Below are 19,724 nucleotides of genomic sequence, written 5' to 3' on the forward strand. Positions count from 1 at the left end.
AATTAATGCTCAGTTTCTGTATCTCACTTTCAATGACATAAAGAAGTTTATTTTTTCAACAACAACAAAAACTAATGATGTAATATCATGTGATCAAAGGCACACAACAGACATTAATGAAATTTAACCCCCCCCCCCCTCCCAACTATTTGAATCAAGATTTATCCAGCATCAACCATTTGATCTTGCCCCTAAATCAGTAATTTAGATATTATTTTAGTGAGTAGTGTCAAAAGAAATAATTGGTTGAAAAATAATAGAAAGAAATAATTGGGTTTAGATCTTAGAAACCAATATATGTCTCCTTTTGAATTCGAAACATATTATCCTTTGTAAGGCTTTCAAACTGATCATCTCCTCTGATAAGCATATAATCCAAGATATTAGAGACATGGTCTTCTGTAGTTAAGTATGTGTTCAAACTGCTAGATTTACAAGTATATATGTATAGTAGTTCATGAGGGAGAACTGCGAAGTATGGGAGACATTCATCTGTGTTTTCTTGTCTGCAGTATGAAGCCAAGATGTCGACACTCAATGAGACAATAAAAGACATTGACAGCAAGAAGAAGCAGCTGCAGGAGAATGTCGACAATCTCAACGATCAGGTGGAGATGTTGAAGATGGAAGGTACGAATGTGTTAGTGGCAATCGCTTAATGATCAGGTAGAGATAATCACTTAACGATCAGGTGGAGATAATCGCTTAACGATCAGGTGGAGATGTTGAAGATGGAAGGTACGGATGTGTTAGGGGTAATCACTTAATGATCAGGTGGAGATAATCACTTAACAATCAGGTAGAGATAATCACTTAACAATCAGGTGGAGATAATCGCGTAACGATCAGGTGGAGATAATCGCTTAACGATCAGGTGGAGATAATCACTTAACAATCAGGTGGAGATAGTCACTTAACGATCAGGTGGAAATGTTGAAGATGGAAGGTACGGATGTGTTAGGGGTAATCACTTAATGATCAGGTTGAGATAATCACTTAACAATCAGGTGGAGATAATCGCTTAACGATCAGGTGGAGATAATCGCTTAACGATCAGGTGGAGATAATCACTTAACAATCAGGTGGAGATGTTGAAGATTGAAGGTACGGATGTGTTAGGGGGAATCCTATGTCAGATCTTCACAGGAAGGAAGGAATCTTATAACAGAGCTCTTTTTTAGCTCTTCTGAGCCAAAGGCTCAAAGAGCTAATGCTATGGCCATTTGTGCGGTGTGCGTAAACTTTTTAGAAAAAGGTCTATAACTCAAGAACCCCTTGGCCAATTTTTTTCAAATTTGTTACAGGGTATCATTGGCCCAAGGGCTTTCATACATACTAAATAGAGGGATGTGACCCTTTAACAAGGGGAGATAATCAGGAAAATACAAACAAAAGTAGTGGTTGCTAAAAAATCTTCTCAAGAACCACAGGGCAGATTATCACCAAACTTACACATAAGGATGAGGATATGTTGTAGATTAAAAATTGTTCAAGGCATTACCCTGGGGCAAAGGGTGTGGTCTCAAGGTCACTTCAAAGTTGACCTAAATTTATAAATTTTTTAAATTCCTTAAATCTTAGATATTTTAGTCATTATAAGGACTAGGATCATCAAATTTTGACAATTGATGCATCTTAGGACCTTGTGTCAAGTTGTCTCAAAAGTAGGTCACGGTGACCTACTTTTTGAATTTTGCAGGTATTTATTTTAAAATTAATTTTGATGCATATCTTGGACACTTTGAAGCCTATGATCATCAAAACTTGTCAGTTGGTGGATCATGGGACCTTGAAATGCGTCAACTGAAAAATAGGTCACCGTGACCTACTTTCTGAATTTTATGGCTTATCATTTATAGATATATTTTAAGTTGTTATTTCAAATACCAAGAGGTTTAGAATCATCAAATCTTGTAAGTTGATGCATCTTGAGGCCTTGAAACATATTTATAAAAAAGTAGGTCACAGTGACCTACTTTTTGAATTTTACAGATATTCAAATTTCACATTTTCAATTTTAGATGCATATTTTGGGCACTATAAAACCTAGGATCATCAAACTTTGTCAGTTGATGCGTCTTCAGTCTTCGGTTTGTGTCGACCAAAAAGTAGGTCACCGTGACCTACTTTTGGCATTTGACAGTTATATTTATATATTTCAGTCACTAATTGACCTACAATCATCAAACTTTGGCAGTTGATGCATCTTGAGTCTACGGAGTGTGTCGACCAAAAAGCAGGTCACCTTGACCTACTTTTGGAATTGGACACCTATATTTATATATTTCAGATACTATTTGACCTACAGTCATCAAGCTTTGTCAGTTGATGGGTCTTGCATGTTCGAAGGGTTTCGACCAAAAAGTACTTTTGGAATTGGACACCTATATTTATATATTTCAGATACTATTTGACCTACAGTCATCAAACTTTGTCAGTTGATGGGTCTTTCATGTTCGGAGTTCGCTGACCAAAAAGTAGGTCACCATGACCTACAATTGGAATTTGACAGCTATATTTCAATATTCAGATACTAATTGGCTTAAAATCATCAAACTTTGTCAGTTGATATTTCTTGGGTTCTCAAAATGTGTAAACCAAAAAGTAGGTCACATTGACCTACTTTTTTGAATTCTTAGGATTTAACTAAAGATTTAGAATACTAAGAGGCTAAGAATAGAAATGGTGGGGTTGTACAATTTATCAGAAGAGCGATTCTAGGCCCTTGGGCCTCTTGTTATGAATTGATTTGAGATGATAGAGTTTTCATTGATTTTAAAATATTTTTTGTAATACAATATTCAACTTTGTTTAATTTACATTTTTGCACACTAAGAGTGTTATGAAAATGTATTGCTATTGATATGTTGAATCTTGATTTGGAGAAAACTTAATGTGTTTAGAAATGCAAGTAAAGAATCAAAGGCGTGAATAAATGCATGTTCCAAACCTTTCAGGCCTTTGATTTTTATCTTTCATTTCCATGTGATGTATGTAGCACAAGCATTTCAGGCCTTTGATTATGTATTGGGTTTTTTTTCTTGTGAACAGAGAAAATGCACTTGAGCTCTGTCTCGGAGCGTGAGAAGGAGGCATCAGACCGTGTCCAGAATATTTCAGCCATGAAGGAATCTCTGGAGAAACAAATGGAACAACACAGAGAGCAACACGCCAAGAATCTCGCTGAGCTCCGCGAGGAGGTGGCCGACAAACAGAGTCTCATTGACCAGCTCAAAGAGTACGTATCTCATAAAACAGCTCAAAGATTGTGTATCTCATAGACCAGCTCATAGACACAGTATGTATCTGATACACCAGCTCAGAGTCTGTATCTCATAGAACAGCTCAGAGTCTGTATCTCATAGAACAGCTCAGAGTCTGTATCTCATAGAACAGCTCAGAGTCTGTATCTCATAGAACAGCTCAGAGTCTGTATCTCATAGAACAGCTCAGAGTATGTATCTCATAGAACAGCTCAGAGTATGTATCTCATAGAACAGCTCAGAGTCTGTATCTCATAGAACAGCTCAGAGTATGTATCTCATAGACAGCTCAAAGAGTATGTATCTCATAGACCAGCTCAAAGACACAGTATGTATCTGATACACCAGCTCAGAGTCTGTATCTCATAGAACAGCTCAGAGTCTGTATCTCATAGAACAGCTCAGAGTCTGTATCTCATAGAACAGCTCAGAGTATGTATCTCGTAAACAGCTCAAAGAGTATGTATCTCATAGACCAGCTCAAAGAGTATATATCTCATAGACCAGCTCAGAGTATGTATCTCATAGACAGCTCAAAGAGTCTGTATCTCATTAACCATTAGAGGTGATGTTGAAGACTGAAGCTTGTTTGGTTTCACTTGGTCTCATGGGGTCTTGCGACAGGCAGGTGCCCTATAGTGGCCTGTGTGTGCATTCAAATGCTTTTCCTGACTTTATTTTGGCTATCCTTGCAGCTATTAAATTGAAAATTTATACATGAACTTGTTGCATTAATGTGTTTCATACCAAGTTTGAGTTTTGGCTTTACTGACCTATTTTTGAAAGAGTTATGGACCTTGACCTTAGCAAATGAAGCCGCAAAAAGTGTTTATATGTAACATATTCATATAATGTTTGTAGTATTTTAGAAGTATTGTCAAAGAATTTTAGATGTGGATATTATGAAGAATCATTTAAAACTTCAACCTTATTTTATAGTACAAACCAAAAACTGAGTTTGGCTTTGGAGAAACTTCAGGCTGATTATGACAAATTGAAGACAGAGGAGACTGAAAAATCACAGAAACTACAGGAGCTGTCATTACAAATAGATCGCCGTGAGCAGGCAAAGCAGGACCTCAAAGGCCTCGAGGAGACAGTGGTAAGTAAATTACAGGAGCTCACCATGAGCAGGCAAAGCAGGACCTCAAAAGGCCTCGAGGAGATGGGTAAGTAAACTATAGGAACTGTCACTACAAATAGATCGCTGTGAGCAGGCAAAGTAGGACCTCAAAGGCCTCGAGGAGACAGTATTAAGTAAACAACACAAGCTCACTGTGAGCAGGCAAAGCAGGACCTCAAAGGCCTCGAGGAGACAAGTAAACTATAGGAGCTGTTGCTATAGCTACATGGTTGTGAGTAGGTGACGCAGGACCTCAAAAGTTGTCAGTAAATTATAGGGGCTGTTGCTATAGATACATGGTGGTGAGTAGGTGATGCAGGACCTCAAAGTCCTGGAGGAGACAGTGGTAAGTTAACCACAAAAGTTGGCAGCTAAAGATTGATCATTATGAGCAAATCAATACAACAAGGAGATATAGGTAGGAAGACCATGAGAGGTGTCACTAAGAATCGTTCATCATGAACAAGCAGAAGAGCACCTCAGGCCCTGCATCTCAGGTCCTTTGACAAGTTTCGGGGCCTTTCAACAAGTTTAGGTACACAAGTTATGAATAGGGGAAAATTTACGAATAGAAAAATAGGAAACTTAATGAATTTGTTTATGACAATCACACAAGTTTTCATTTTCCTTTTTCAGGCTAAAGAGTTACAGACCTTGCACAACTTACGCAAATTGTTTGTACAAGATTTACAGAATAGAGTGAAGAAGGTCAGTACAACTCAACGATCATAAAATGGCGTAGAATTAAGGAGGTTTGTCAGACATTGTCCATTCTGTGTATAATTAAGGAGGTTTGTTGGACATTGTCCATTCTGTGTATAATTAAGGAGAATTGTCTGGCATTGTCCATTCTGTGTATAATTATGGAGGATTGTCTGGCATTGTCCATTCTGTGTGTTATTAAGGAGGAGTAATAGATAGGATTTTAAGTTGAAAATGAAGTGTACAAAAATATTGTAATTGAAAAGTTAACTTGAAAATTGACTGTGTTAAACTTTGGTAAAAATTTAATCAGAATTCATAGATTTTTATGGGGAAAAAATAATAAAGGCAACCATTGATAATGACAGATGAGTGTGTTATTACAGTCAGCCAGTGGGAAGTCTGTCAAATATGTTTTGTGATAATCTGCCAATAAAATATCCATAGTATTACATTATTTTAATACACTAAGCCAATAAGAAGGCCTATTACATTTATCTTGTTACAGTCAGCCAATAAGAAGGCCTATTACGTTTATTCTGTTACAGTCAGCCAATAAGAAGGCCTATTACATTTATTTTGTTACAGTCAGCCATTAAGAAGGCCTATTACATTTATTTTGTTACAGTCAGCCAATAAGAAGGCCTATTACAATTATTTTGTTAGAGTCAGCCAATAAGAAGGCCTATTATATTTATTTTGTTACAGTCAGCCAATAAGAAGGATGATGAGGATGATGACGACATAGGAGGAAGCATGGCACAGAAACAGAAAATATCATTCCTAGAAAACAACCTAGAGCAACTGACCAAAGTTCATAAACAGGTAAGAACAGTTCATAGGTCAACTTAGGGTCAGAGGTCATAGAAGGGTAGGACAGTTAGAGATGGTTGGGAAAGGAAAGGTAATGTTGATATTTCAGGTGAGAAATGAAAAAGTGATCAAAAGTTTGTAAGAAGTGTTGAAAAAAGTTTGTAAGAAGTGCTGAAAAATTTGTAAAAATTGATGAAAAACTTGTAAGAAGTGATGAGAAAAGTTTGTAAAAAGTGATGAAAAATTTGTAAAAAGTGATGAAAAGTTTGTAAAAAGTGATGAAAAGTTTGTAAGAAGTGCTGAAAAAAGTTTGTAAAAAGTGATGAAAAATGTGTAAAAAGTGATAAAAAGTTTGTAACAAGTGATAGAATGTTTGCAAAATGTGATAAAAAAATTTTTTTTAGAAATGATGAAAAGTTATTAAGAAGTGATGGAAAGTTAGTGTTAAGTTTCAGACATGGGACAAATTGAGTTGTATGAAGAATGTGTTAGAGGTGGTTGAAAATCCCAACATGGCTATCCACATCTGGTAAATAATAGGGGTGAAACGATACAGTACCTTCTCGATTTGATTTTCGATACTTTAGTCTCAATTCGATGATTTTCGATTCAATACAATAGCATGTACCAAATTCTTTATAATGCTAAGCTTTTTTTATGTTTCGTTGTATTTATTGCTCTCTGCAAATAAATTCTACATAATGTAAAACCGTTTAACATAGAGCAACACTCTTATCACTTGTCCTAAAGCCGAAATGTCGCCATACCCAGGATTTAAACATTAGGGGTGCATTTTTCAACTCGACAGCGTCCATTTTGATACAGCAAAGTTTACTTGTATGTTGATTGGGCGATTTTCAATTCCATTGGCTAATCAGAAACCATGTTATCAAGAGCAATGTGTGCTATAATTTTAGAACCGTATCAAACCGAAACAGACCCTGAATTAACTGAACATCGAATTGAGACCACTACATCGCGATTCGGTCGCATCGCGATGCATCGTTTCACCACCAGACTTCCACCAGAGTTTGTTTGCTCACAAACCAAACTCTTCCACTTAGGCATTATGGGATAGCGATTTCTTAGGCCGTGTATACTGTGTGATGTCACTGTAGAATAACGAAAAAACATAACGTCAAACGTAAACAACTTTCAAAACAAGAACGTAAACATCAAGTTCATTACTTTACACAATAATTTGAACAGTCTCCCTACTTTTTAATGATCTTTTGATCATTTTATGTTTAAAATAAAATCCATACTTTTATATTAATGCTCTTAATATCAATATCTTCAAACGTTTAACTGCGAACTACTTCTTTAGTGTTATTTGCCTGCGTGATAATCGTGGACTCACAATATACAAATCTGTATATTGTGCTGCGTCACATAGGAGAGGTCTATTTGTAGGTGATGTAATGAGGCCTCGACGGGGAGTTTGGTTTCACCCCTAGTAAATAACTAGAGTAAAAAGTAACAGAAGATTTATATTAATATAAGATAGTGGATGGAAGTATAGTGAAGTGTTTATGAAGGAGTGGAAGTGTATCAACATTGGATTTAGTCATTGGGTGTAAATCCCGCATGGAAGTAATAGCCACTGATGACCTTTGATTTCAGCTGGTCCGTGATAACGCTGACCTGCGTTGTGAGCTTCCTAAGCTGGAGAAAAGGCTGAGAGCGACGATGGAGAGGACCAAGTCCTTAGAAACAGCTCTAAAGGAAGCTAAAGAGGGGGCCATGAGAGACAGGAAGAGGTAAGGAATTGTGGGTGAATTGTCTGTTTGAGACAGGAAGAGGTAAGGAATTATGGGTGAATTCTGTTTGAGACAAGAAGAGGCAAGGAGTTATGGGTAAATTGTCTGTTTGAGACAGGAAGAGGTAAGGAATTATGGGTGAATTTTGTTTGAGACAAGAAGAGGTAAGGAATTATGGGTGAATTTTCTGTTTGGGATAGAAAGGGGAAGGAATTATGGGTATACTAAAATGACTAGGAGACAAGAATAGGTGAGAAGTTGCGGCTAAAATAACTGAAACTGGAAAAGGTTAGGAATGAGGTAAAATTAAAATTGTATGCAGCTTGCAGGATAACAAGGATTATCATAAATTAACAGATATCATAGTTAATATTATAATTATTTTGAAGAAATCACTATTGTATTGGAACATTGACAGATATCATTACTGTATTGGAACATTGACAGATATCATTATTGTAATGGAACATTGACAGATATCATTACTGTATTGGAACATTGACAGATATCATTACTGTATTGGAACATTGACAGATATCATTACTGTATTGGAACATTGACAGATATCATTATTGTATTGGAACATTGACAGATATCATTACTGTATTGGAACATTGACAGATATCATTATTGTATTGGAACATTGACAGGTATCATTACTGTATTGGAACATTGACAGGTATCATTATTGTATTGGAACATTGACAGATATCATTATTGTATTGGAACATTGACAGATATCAACATGAGGTGGACAGAATTAAGGAGGCAGTGAGACAGAAGAACCTGGCTCGCCGGGGTCACGCTGCACATGCCCAGATCGGTGAGTTCATGTTATTACTATATGTTATGTACCATTTCATTATGTTATTGAGGTATTAACATGTCATTAATTGTGAAAATATTGGTGATCTTTGGATTGGAGCTATAAACAGGCCAGTAAAACCCTTGAGTATACATACTGTACATGTTTATGATGTTAAAATTATTGTCTTTGTTATTCACTGTACTCCGTGTTTTCTGGATAATAAATATTCTCAAAAATATGTATTTTATCTACATCTAAGTAGAATGAAATTTTGTTTCACTTCTGATACGAAATATAGATAATGAAATATGTGAAATTATGTGAGACTGTATTGTATGCAATGATCTCTTTTATAATTTTAAAGAAGATTTAGTCTTTTAAAATTTTGAGTTTTATACGGGGGAGGGGTTGGGGATGTCACAGAATGACAGTTATTATGTACATAGTTCTGTAATGTTACCGTAGTACTAAGGAGACTTATCTCACTCCAGGCTCCTTGTGCTAGGTTCTTTAGAAATTATTTTATAGTGTGATTTTTTTTCACCTTACAGCGAAACCCATCCGAGCCGGTCACACTCCAGCAGCATCGCCGGGGACTACAGGCATCCGTGGGGGAGGGGGAGGAGTCAATGGCCCCGCCCCTATCCGGCCGAAAATGGAGACAGAGTCCTAGGCCGAACTAATGTAAGTGGGATTTAAAATCACCGTACCAAATACCATTAATCTAAGTATCATAAAATCAGAGTCCCAGACTTAGAGTATTACTTAAGAAACCAATAAGCGTCTTAAAAACTTCACTGGGTTATGAAGTAAGGCAGTCACATGATCAAAGCCAGAAGGGTTAACTTTCTCGTTAGATTTAATCACGTATTGCATCGTTTCATATTCCTGTGAAGTTTTTAAAAGGGTTGTTCATTACTTGCATATGCTTCTGAGATGAATAGGCCATTTCAGAATACGAGACTAACCACCTGCCATATTCCATAATGTGTGACCCAAAAAACAAAGTGAGAGTGGCTGAAATCTGTGGGTTAACATTAGCTGAGTTACTAGTATTGAATGAGGATTTCTGTTGTCGTTTTTGAGAAAGCTTATTTGTATTGATAATGTGTAGATGTGAATTTGAGATTGCTGTTAGGGACAAAGTAGAAGGGGGCTCATTCAATATATAACTTGTGTTTTATTGACAGGCAGAGTAAACTATGTTTTGTTGACAGGCAGATTTAATTATGATCCTGTGAATCGTTTTCTACACTACTTATATATCCACGTTACACCCGTGCTGTGTGTTAGAAATCCATGTTACACCCGTGCTGTGTGTTATATCCATGTTACACCCTTGCTGTGTGTTAGAAATCCATGTTACACCCGTGCTGTGTGTTAGATGTCCACGTTACACCCGTGCTGTGTATTAGATATCCATGTTACACCCATGCTGTGTATTAGATGTCCATGTTACACCCGTGCTGTGTATTAGATATCCATGTTACACCCGTGCTGTGTGTTAGATGTCCATGTTACACCCGTGCTGTGTGTTAGATATCCATGTTACACCCATGCTGTGTGTTAGATGTCCATGTTACACCCGTGCTGTGTGTTATATCCATGTTACACCCGTGCTGTGTGTTAGAAATCCATGTTACACCCGTGCTGTGTGTTAGATGTCCATGTTACACCCGTGCTGTGTGTTAAATATCCATGTTACACCCGTGCTGTGTGTTAGATATCCATGTTACACCCATGCTGTGTGTTAGATGTCCATGTTACACCCGTGCTGTGTGTTATATCCATGTTACACCCGTGCTGTGTGTTAGAAATCCATGTTACACCCGTGCTGTGTGTTAGATGTCCATGTTACACCCGTGCTGTGTGTTAAATATCCATGTTACACCCGTGCTGTGTGTTAAATATCCATGTTACACACTTGCTATGTGTTTTTCAAGATCAATGTGCCTGCTTCAAACAGGCTTTTATAACCGGAGACCATACCACTTACCACCCCCTCTAAGAACTAAATATTTTGCTTTGTTATGTTAATGTAAGAAAGGAATACACGTATCAACACTTCGCGAAAGTTACGTCCCTTGTCCGCCATCTCCCGGATAAAAATCGTATTTCCCTACGTTGGCCTTTGTAATTTTCCTATCTGTAGCTTTAACATCTGTTATTTTTCCATCAATTGCAGTCAACTACAATATGCCCCAGATTGGGGCAACCCATTAACTTGTATGAAAACTTGGTAATTGGCTAAAATTCAAAGTAATAACATCTTACATTTGGTAAGGTAAAGAAGGAAAACTGGGTTTTTCACCGATTGACCTTTGGCTGACCCCGCAAAGGGACGTAACTTGCGGCGAAGTGTTGATACGTGTATTCCTCAAAATTATGTGCATATATATTATAATTAAAATGATATTTATGTTGACAAGGTTAGATAAATATTAAAATGATATTTATGTTGACAAGGTTAGATAAATATTAAAATGAAAGTTATGATGACAAGGTTAGATAAATATTAAAATGATATTTATGTTGACAAGGTTAGATAAATATTAAAATGATAGTTATGATGACAAGGTTAGATAAATATTAAAATGATATTTATGTTGACAAGATTAAATAAATTTCATGAGTCTACATTCTTTACCTCACATTGTGTGGATATTACACAAAGCAAAATTTCTGTTATCACTTATAAATGTGTGATTTGAAGTTTAATTCAAGAATGAAAGTAATTTTTATAGGATATAAAAGGGGTTGGGTTAATTTATGCTTTATCAATAGCAAAACGATTCAGAAACAAGTATAAAGTTTCCCATAGTATCATTTAAGATGAGTAGAAATTGTTTTCATTGCCTATGATTAGATGTAAAATGAATTTAATTTTATGTAACATAGTAAATAATTCTAAAGAAAATATGAATTTTATGTAACATAATAAATAATTCTAAAGAAAATATGAATTTTATGTAACATAATAAATAATTCTAAAGAAAATATTAATTTTATGTAACGTAGTGAGTAATTCTAAAGAAAATGTGAATTTTATGATATTACTGTAGCACGAAAATGAAAACAGGAGCAAAATATATTGTGACATCATCCCTAGAACGTCATGTGGCATGATTTAATGTCAACTCAGTCTATACGATATAAAGAATATTGATTGCGTCAAATGATCCTATCAAATTGTGTCACTTTACCTGTGAAATTTAATTGTGAAACAAGAACTATACAGTGTACATAACAATTGGTTTTTTTTGCTGTTTTTTTTTTTTACATAAGAGATTTAGAAATTTCATTGCGGAGTTTTTACGATGGAATTTATGAAATATGAATTATATTTTACTATGTCAGTGATTTAAGGAGGTACTCTACATCATCATAATATAATGGCTGGCTTCCTTTAAAAACATGGAGGAAAAAAATTAATATCAGCAATATTTCACTTTTTCTTTTCAATTTAAATACTTAGCCGAGTAGCTCAGTAGGTTAACATACTGACTGCTGAACTGTAGGTCGCAGGTTCGAGATCAGTAGGGGTTTTAAAAATTTTTACGATTATCTTCTACTAAAACTGTATTTTTTGACAAAATAAAGTAAATTTGAAAAATTTTAACTTCAAATTATTGTTGTACATATCCTCCACTTTTCATCTACATCAAATTTCTCTGGTGTAGCATACCTCCTTAAATAGATCAAGGAGTTAACTATATAGATGGTATAATTTTTGTAATTTTTTTTTCCAGATGTTCACTGTGTTTTGTTTACAAGCCTTTTGAAGAGGAGATTATTCCATTTTGAACAAACATTGACTTCTTTCAAAGGGAAAAAACTGAGTCTTCTTGCTTAGACTTCATAGCATGCCGACCAGAGGTCAAAGGTCATCCATTTAGTACAGATGAAATGCATGATTGTATAGCTTATAGTAGATTCATTATGAAGCCATTATGTCAATAAGAAAAAGAAGTTGATTGTTGTGTAGAGAAATTTGACATTAGTCTCGTTAGATAGCTGGGTATAGTTTACAGGTAATCAGACCTAGTGCTTTGGTGTAAGGAATCCTGACTGTTCTACTTAGATCCCAACTTCTGACCTCAGTTTCAAGAAACTATTGTCCTTGTTGTTTTAGTTGTGGAAAAAATTGGGGAAGGGGGGGGGGGGGTCATCAATTACATGAACTATCACAAAATGTAAATTTTAAAATCTGGTTTTACAATCCGATAAAATTACACACTGTTAAAAGGTTCCCAAATGGATATATTTCAGACCTCAAACAGAGATTTCATTTCACACTCCCAAACTGAGATTCGATTTCGCACTCCCAAATAAAGATTTGATTTCACACTCCCTAACAAAGATTTAATTTCACATTCCCAAATAAAGATTTCATTTCACACTCCCAAACAAAGATTGATTTCATACTCTGGCTACACAGGACTCGGTCGGGGCTGACTTCACAAAGACAAGTCATTTATAGGAATCAACAAGCATAACACTGGCGTTCTTTACATTAATCCAGTTTGGATTTGTCCATCTAAAAAGGTATGAGCTTGTATTTACAAAACTGAATTCTCTATTCACAATTTTCAGTTCGCATATATGTATTTCAGTGTAAGGAAAAAGTATAGAAGTTGGTTGATGAGAATGAATTGGAAAATTAGCTTTTTCTGATAATGATGCAGAGTTGTGATTTGTCTTGCATCCAGAATTTGAGGAATATGATAAATCAATTGAGAAATGCTAAACCATTGCCAGAGGAGTGCAGTGTTGAAGTGTAAAAGTCTTTTGGATCTGATGGTTTATATTGTAGAAAGGGTTAAGCAATATAGGAATTTGTGTAATCATTGTGAGAGGACAGCATTTAAATACTGGAGTGAGGAAGTTGTTTTCTGTGAGATTTGAATCCAAAAACAAGATAAGAAAGTCAATGATGTTGGGTGTCAGGTGGATGTGCTTTGTCAGTGTATGAAAACCAGAAGTGAAGTTGAAGTTGATATTAAGCATGTAATGTACATGGTCTGTTGGGGGGGGGGGGGGGGGGGGGGGGGGGGTTAAAGGGAAGACTGGTGAATGTGAGCACTACTAACATGGGTTATAGAAATGCTGAAAGGGGTGGATGGGTGTTCAAATACACAAAAGGGAGTTCTCTTTGTTTTGGTTTCCCTGCTAGTAAATTCACATTCCTATCATTGCATGTGTTTTCGAGAAGAAAAATCTGTATTTAAATTGGTGTGTAGGTTTCCATGGTTACCAGATAACTGCATACAGTCGACAGCGTAGCCCAGATAATGTGGTCAATTTTTCCTCAAGCTTTTCTTTCCGGAAATAGAGCTTTCCAAGATAGTAACAGAATCGATATTGACTGATAATGATGTCAGTATCTTAGTAACTCAGTGTATATTGACTGATTATGATGTCAATATTATAAGACAAGTTAACAATCAAAGATTTATTAAGGTCCAATGCCCCTCTGAGACAAAAGATAACCACTACAATACTTTGTTTGAAATAATAGTCACTCTCAACGTTAAAATTTGGTCATACTGTACATGCAGGATTGGATTTTTATTTTTTATTTTTTGTGTGCTAAAAATGAGAACTAGTAAAAGAAGTTATAACTTGAGGGGCATTTCACTTTACAATGTAGTTAATGGTGGAAATAATACGGCTCTGGCTCTGTTAAAGGAAAGGGGAGATTAATCCGAGGGGAAGGAACTGTCCACAAATGTTGACCCAGAACGCCCTTTAGGGGGAACATTTGGCTGTGGTAAGAGAAATGCTCAAGTGTTACAGAGGTGGTCAGATGTTTAAAGGGGCTACAACCATTAATTAAATTCAATTCAATTCGAATGCAGTCATTGCAGTGTTGTACAGGAGTGGCATCATTTTATATTGATTGATGTAACAGACATCTTGATTGTTGATGTCCTCTCAAAACATAGTTTGACCTGGTGCAGATATTTGTCGCCTAATTTTGAAATGTCTTTTGACATTTATAGGAGTTATGAGATTGATCACTGTTTCGTTGTCTTCTCCTTACAACTGTGTAGGTTTGTTAAAATCATTTCAAATCTAGGATTTCCCAAGATGAGGTAAGTCTGGTCTTTCTGTGAAGATTGTTAACAGCCCTAAATGTCTCACTGTTGTGTGTCTCTGTAGCCAGAGTCTGAAGTCATAAGAAATCCCTGTACATGTAATTCACTAGTGACAGTGATGTATATGGGAGGCGTACAAACAGGACTGCTCTGGATAAGAGTAGAAATCCCTGTACATGTAGTTCACTAGTGACAGTGATGTATATTGGAGGCGTACAAACAGGACTGCTCTGGATAAGAGTATTTGCTGATACAGGTTTATATTTAGCCTGTACTGCAGTCTCCTGGGTGGGGGGGGGGGGGGGTCAGAAAATTCTAAAGGAGAGAGGTTTACAACCCAAGATAGCAAAGTTTCTGGCAGTGGGGGTGTTAACAGCACATGATAATGACTTCTTTCTGTGATAAGTTTTAAATCTACCACTGATAATGAGAAAGTCTATCAGAGAAAGATCACAGTTTGTATTTGAACTTGGCATGTAAATCAATAGCTTCATGAACCCATGCTAGGAAATTAATTTTTTTGTAGATATGGTCCACTTACTAAGAAACAGAAATCTGAACAAAATGAAATGTTGGGGGTATTTTCTTTTTTTAAGGAGATGTACTGTGTGTATAAAAATAAGTGTTCATTGCCTTGGTGAGGCGTTTTATGTTTTTTGTTTTAAATTATTTGAAGTTGCAACTTCTTCCACGTGTATTGGCACGGTGAAGTCTTTCATTTTGTGTATGTAGAAGGAAAATTGTGTTCTGATAATTTGCCTTGTAAATATCAAACGATGCTACTAAGTTTGTCTTGTAGATACTGCATAAAAAAATAAATATGATGGAAACAAGTATAGCTTTTTACACACACACACATCACATGCATGTATTTGTAAAAATGTATGCAGAAATATTCACATAGTTTGATTTTTCAGTTCAAGGGTGATGGTTGAAAACTTCCTTCATTTTCTAATTTGTCAGGTGTCTCTTAAATGACTATCAGTGAGCCGCTTTGTGTATTGTTTATAGTTAAGAACTTTTAAATTTGTGTCATTTTGTAAATTTCAAATTCTCTCCAGCTATATGAAGGATGTGTCCTATATACATGTACACACTACATAACTAGAAAGTGACATTAATTATTGATATAGCTTACTAGAAAGTGACATTAATTATTGATATAGCTTACTAGAAAGTGACTTTAATTATTGAGATAGCTTACTAGAAAGTGACATTAATTATCGCTGTAGCTTACTATAAAGTGACATCATTAATTATTGCTGTATATTATTAGAAAGTGACATCATTAATTATTACTGTATATTACAAAAATTAATTATTACTGTATATTACAAAATGTGACATCATTAAGAATTTGTTTACAGTATAGCAATACTTTGTTTACAGTGTAGCGCTAGACTTTGTTTACAGTATAGCAAAACTTTGTTTACAGTATAGCAAGACTTTCCATCTCTTAACATTGAACTTAACAATGCTTAAGGAGCTTACCTGTGTCCAGCAGTTTATTGACATTAGCTTTGTGGCGATGTTTGTACTGCTACAGATTTGTGGCGATGTTTGTACTGCTACAGATTTGTGGCGATGTTTGTTATATGTATGTGTCTGCAATCCACATCTGATATGATAAATTTGATGACAGTCACTGCTTTTTACTTCTATCGACAATATGACCGTATGTTAATGTACAGTAAAATATTGTTATAATAAATCCCCATATAACGAATTACGGCTTATAATGAAACAGGCAAATTGCATTAAAGCAGAGAGATGAGAAACCCTTTTATAATGAATTTCTGCTTGTAACAAATCACAATATACTGTAATGCACGCTTAATGAATACTGCTTATAATTATTATACAGTAAAACAGGGGGGAAAATATACCTACTCTTAATGAATTCCTGTGTTTTATTGATCAAATATTGCTTATAGTTATTATACAGCTTACAGTAAAGTAGGCCATAAACGTACTCTGCTGCGTTTTATTGAAGTAAGCAATGCACAATTATAATGAATTGCTTGTTTATAATGAAACGGGCAATAAATAGTTATAATGACTTATTACTTATAATGAAATAGACAATATACAGTAAAACAGATATAACCTGCTGGTGATGAATTTCTAACATACTGAGATAGTAGCGAGGTACTTTGTTTGTAATTATACACTGTAGTAGGACATGAATACCAAGAACCCCGCATTAATGAAGAAGTACTTACAATGAATATCTGTATTTAACAAATTATAGAAAACACAATTGGACATAATGAATTATGCTTTTTTAAAAATCATCAAGATCAGATTCCCAGCACTATAAGTGTGTTGTCATTATGTAGATATTGTGGACTAGTGCCGTTGTAATATCACTATATGTTGACTGGTTTGTGCAATAATTCAAGATTCTCAGGAGAGCTTGCAGAGTCATTCGGATAAAATGGGATCTGCTTTAATGTGTTGGTACTAGGAAATAATGTTTATAGACATAGTACTTGGGCAGAATGTTTGTGTGTGTAGCACACACTTTTATTTGATGCACAACAGACACCTCATAGCTTTTTATAAGTCACAGTAACAGATGTTTCTTGTATTTAGTTGGGTTTTTTTTTTTTTTTTGGCCGACATTTTGTGAACAATGTTATGTGACTTTTTTTTGTGAAATGTACTTCCGATTTCAATAAATTGATTGATACATTAGCAGTTTAGTGATTGTTCCTCCAGTGTAGTTGTAAGACCGCCTTCATCATTACATGCAGTGTAGTTCAATCAGAATTAGAAACGCTTTTCACTGGATATTACAAAACTGTAAATAAACCTTCATATAAGACTACTTTTGGACCTCATTACACACACATATATATATTTGATAAGTGATTGGGATTGAGGTGACAGTTTTTCGTTGTAATGGGTCGCATTGCATATTTTGTCACCGCTCGGTGTAAAACTTGTTTTGGCGTTTTGTTTCGCTCTCAATGGAATGTCGTAACATGAATAGTCAATTCGCGGCCAGTATCGAGTTGATGCATGTTAATGAACCACGCCTACATGTTTTTATTAATATTGATTGTATATTTATTGATATTGACTGTATATTTCTAACTATGAACATGTAACTGTCAAATCTGAGTAATAACTGCAGTCACGTGACTTGCGATTTGTAATACATGGTGGTTTTGATTTCTGCTTGCCAGTCGTTTTTGTGTTGAACCTGATGTAAATTTCTTTGCAAAAGAACATTAAATTATTCACGAAAATGTCATATGGTCTTTGTTTAGTTGGGTCTTCCAGGAGAATGTTTGGCGTATCAACACCAGCTGCCGACCTGTAGTGATTTCGACAGAGAACTAGGACTCCACTCCTTTGTAAGAACCTCCACGCAACTATTGTGCGCAAGATTCGAATATTACACTATCTGTGTCTTTGTAGTTTGCATCGCCGCCTCCAGATTTTGATATTTAAAAAAGTGGACCAGTGATATCTTTCATTCGGGTAATCTATTGGGCAGTAGATATTTAGGAGGAGCAGAAGAGGGTCCACCATCTGAATACTTCGTTAGGATGTATTAAAAGCCCTCTTATTTAAACTGACCGCCGACGTGGTCTAGTGGTTAGAACGTTCGCCCCGCATGCGGAAGGCCGGGATTCGAATCGCCTTTAAAACAAGTAGTGACAGTTCCATCGCCAAACGCTCGGCATCAGGTGTGACTGTCACAGGTCCTCAGAGATTGCCACTTTATGTGTGGTATGCTAAAGAACCCTCACTGCTCAATGGCCCGAAACGCCGAGCAAAGGCTTAAATTTTAAGCCCATCACCGGTCTTGGTGAAATTCTCGAGAGAGACGTTAAACAAGATGCAATCAATCAAAATTATTATACCCCCCGCAACAAGTTGTGGGGAGGGGGGGGGGTATACTGGAATCGGGTTGTCCGTCTGTAGACGCAATGGTTTCCGGGCTCTAAAGCATTATCCTTTCCACCTACCGTCACCATATCATATATATGGACTACCCATGGGATGAAGATGTTCCCTATCGATTTTGGGGTCAAAAGGTCAAGCGCACTGGACATCGAAGTAGCAATATGGTTTCCAGGCTCTAAAGCGTTATCCTTTCACCTACAGTCACCATATCATACATATGGACTACCCATGGGATGAAGATGTTCCCTATCGATTTTGGGGTCAAAAGGTCAAGTGCACTGGACATCGAAGTAGCAATATGGTTTCCGGGCTCTAGCGTTATCCTTTCCACCAACAGTCACCATATCATACATATGGACTACCCATGGGATGAAGATGTTCCCTATCGATTTTGGGGTCAAAAGGTCAAGCACACTGGACATCGAAGTAGCAGTATGATTTCCGGGCTCTAAAGCGTTATCCTTTCCACCTACAGTCACCATATCATACATATGGACTACCCATGAGATGAATATGTTCCCTATCGATTTTGGGGTCCAAAGGTCACGTGCACTGGACATCGAAGTAGCAATATGGTTTCCATTTGAATTCTTTAATGGCTTTTTTCATCTCACGGAGATGCTGTGTTCCTAGATACCTTTTGGATCATAATACTGAAGTTTTACTTATTACCAACACTCTTTGGGAGATTGGGGTAAGCGGGGGGTATTCTTAGTGAGCATTGCTCACAGTACCTCTTGTTTTAATTGCATTGACCCTCAGTCAGGGGTAGAATCAAGGGCAGTAATTACATTGACCCTCAGTCAGGGATATAATCTAGGACAGTAATTGCATTGACCCTCAGTCAGGGGTATAATCTAGGACAGTAATTACATTGACTCTCAGTCAGGGTTAAAATCTAGGGCAGTAATTACATTAACCCTCAGTCAGGAGTAGAATCTAGGGTAGTTATTGGTGTCGAATTAGAACCCCGAGGATTTCCATATTGATATGCAAATTCAATACTTTGGCTTTATATTCATACACAGCGGTGTTCCTCTTAACTGTTTACCCCCAAATTTTTTTATAGAGGGATACTACACCAGAGAAATTTGTTATGGATGAAAAATGGAGGACATGTACAATATTTTGAAATTGAAATTTTTTAATATTTACTTTATTTAGTGGGGGGAAAAAAACAGTTTTGGTAGAAAGCAATCTGTGGGGAAAATTGAAAACCTTGTTGGACTCGAACTTGCT

The 19,724-nt window shown here is 36.1% G+C and overlaps 1 protein-coding gene across 2 annotated transcripts in view; it reads left to right on the forward strand.

Annotated features, from left to right (window-relative positions):
* LOC125666125 (kinesin heavy chain-like) overlaps positions 1-17,826 on the forward strand; it is a 50,657-nt gene extending 32,831 nt beyond the window's left edge. For both annotated transcript variants that reach the window (XM_056151376.1, XM_056151377.1), the window contains exons 18-26: positions 513-630; positions 3,052-3,238; positions 4,203-4,365; positions 5,023-5,094; positions 5,797-5,913; positions 7,525-7,661; positions 8,399-8,484; positions 9,021-9,153; positions 12,219-17,826. In XM_056151376.1, coding sequence (XP_056007351.1) covers positions 513-630; positions 3,052-3,238; positions 4,203-4,365; positions 5,023-5,094; positions 5,797-5,913; positions 7,525-7,661; positions 8,399-8,484; positions 9,021-9,142 — 1,002 coding nt within the window. In that variant the 3' untranslated portion in view covers positions 9,143-9,153; positions 12,219-17,826. The remainder of the gene's footprint in view (positions 1-512; positions 631-3,051; positions 3,239-4,202; positions 4,366-5,022; positions 5,095-5,796; positions 5,914-7,524; positions 7,662-8,398; positions 8,485-9,020; positions 9,154-12,218) is intronic.
* The last annotated feature ends 1,898 nt before the right edge of the window (positions 17,827-19,724 follow it).

Source organism: Ostrea edulis, chromosome 10 (assembly GCF_947568905.1).
Source record: "Ostrea edulis chromosome 10, xbOstEdul1.1, whole genome shotgun sequence".
Classification (NCBI taxonomy): Eukaryota; Metazoa; Mollusca; class Bivalvia; order Ostreida; family Ostreidae; genus Ostrea; species Ostrea edulis.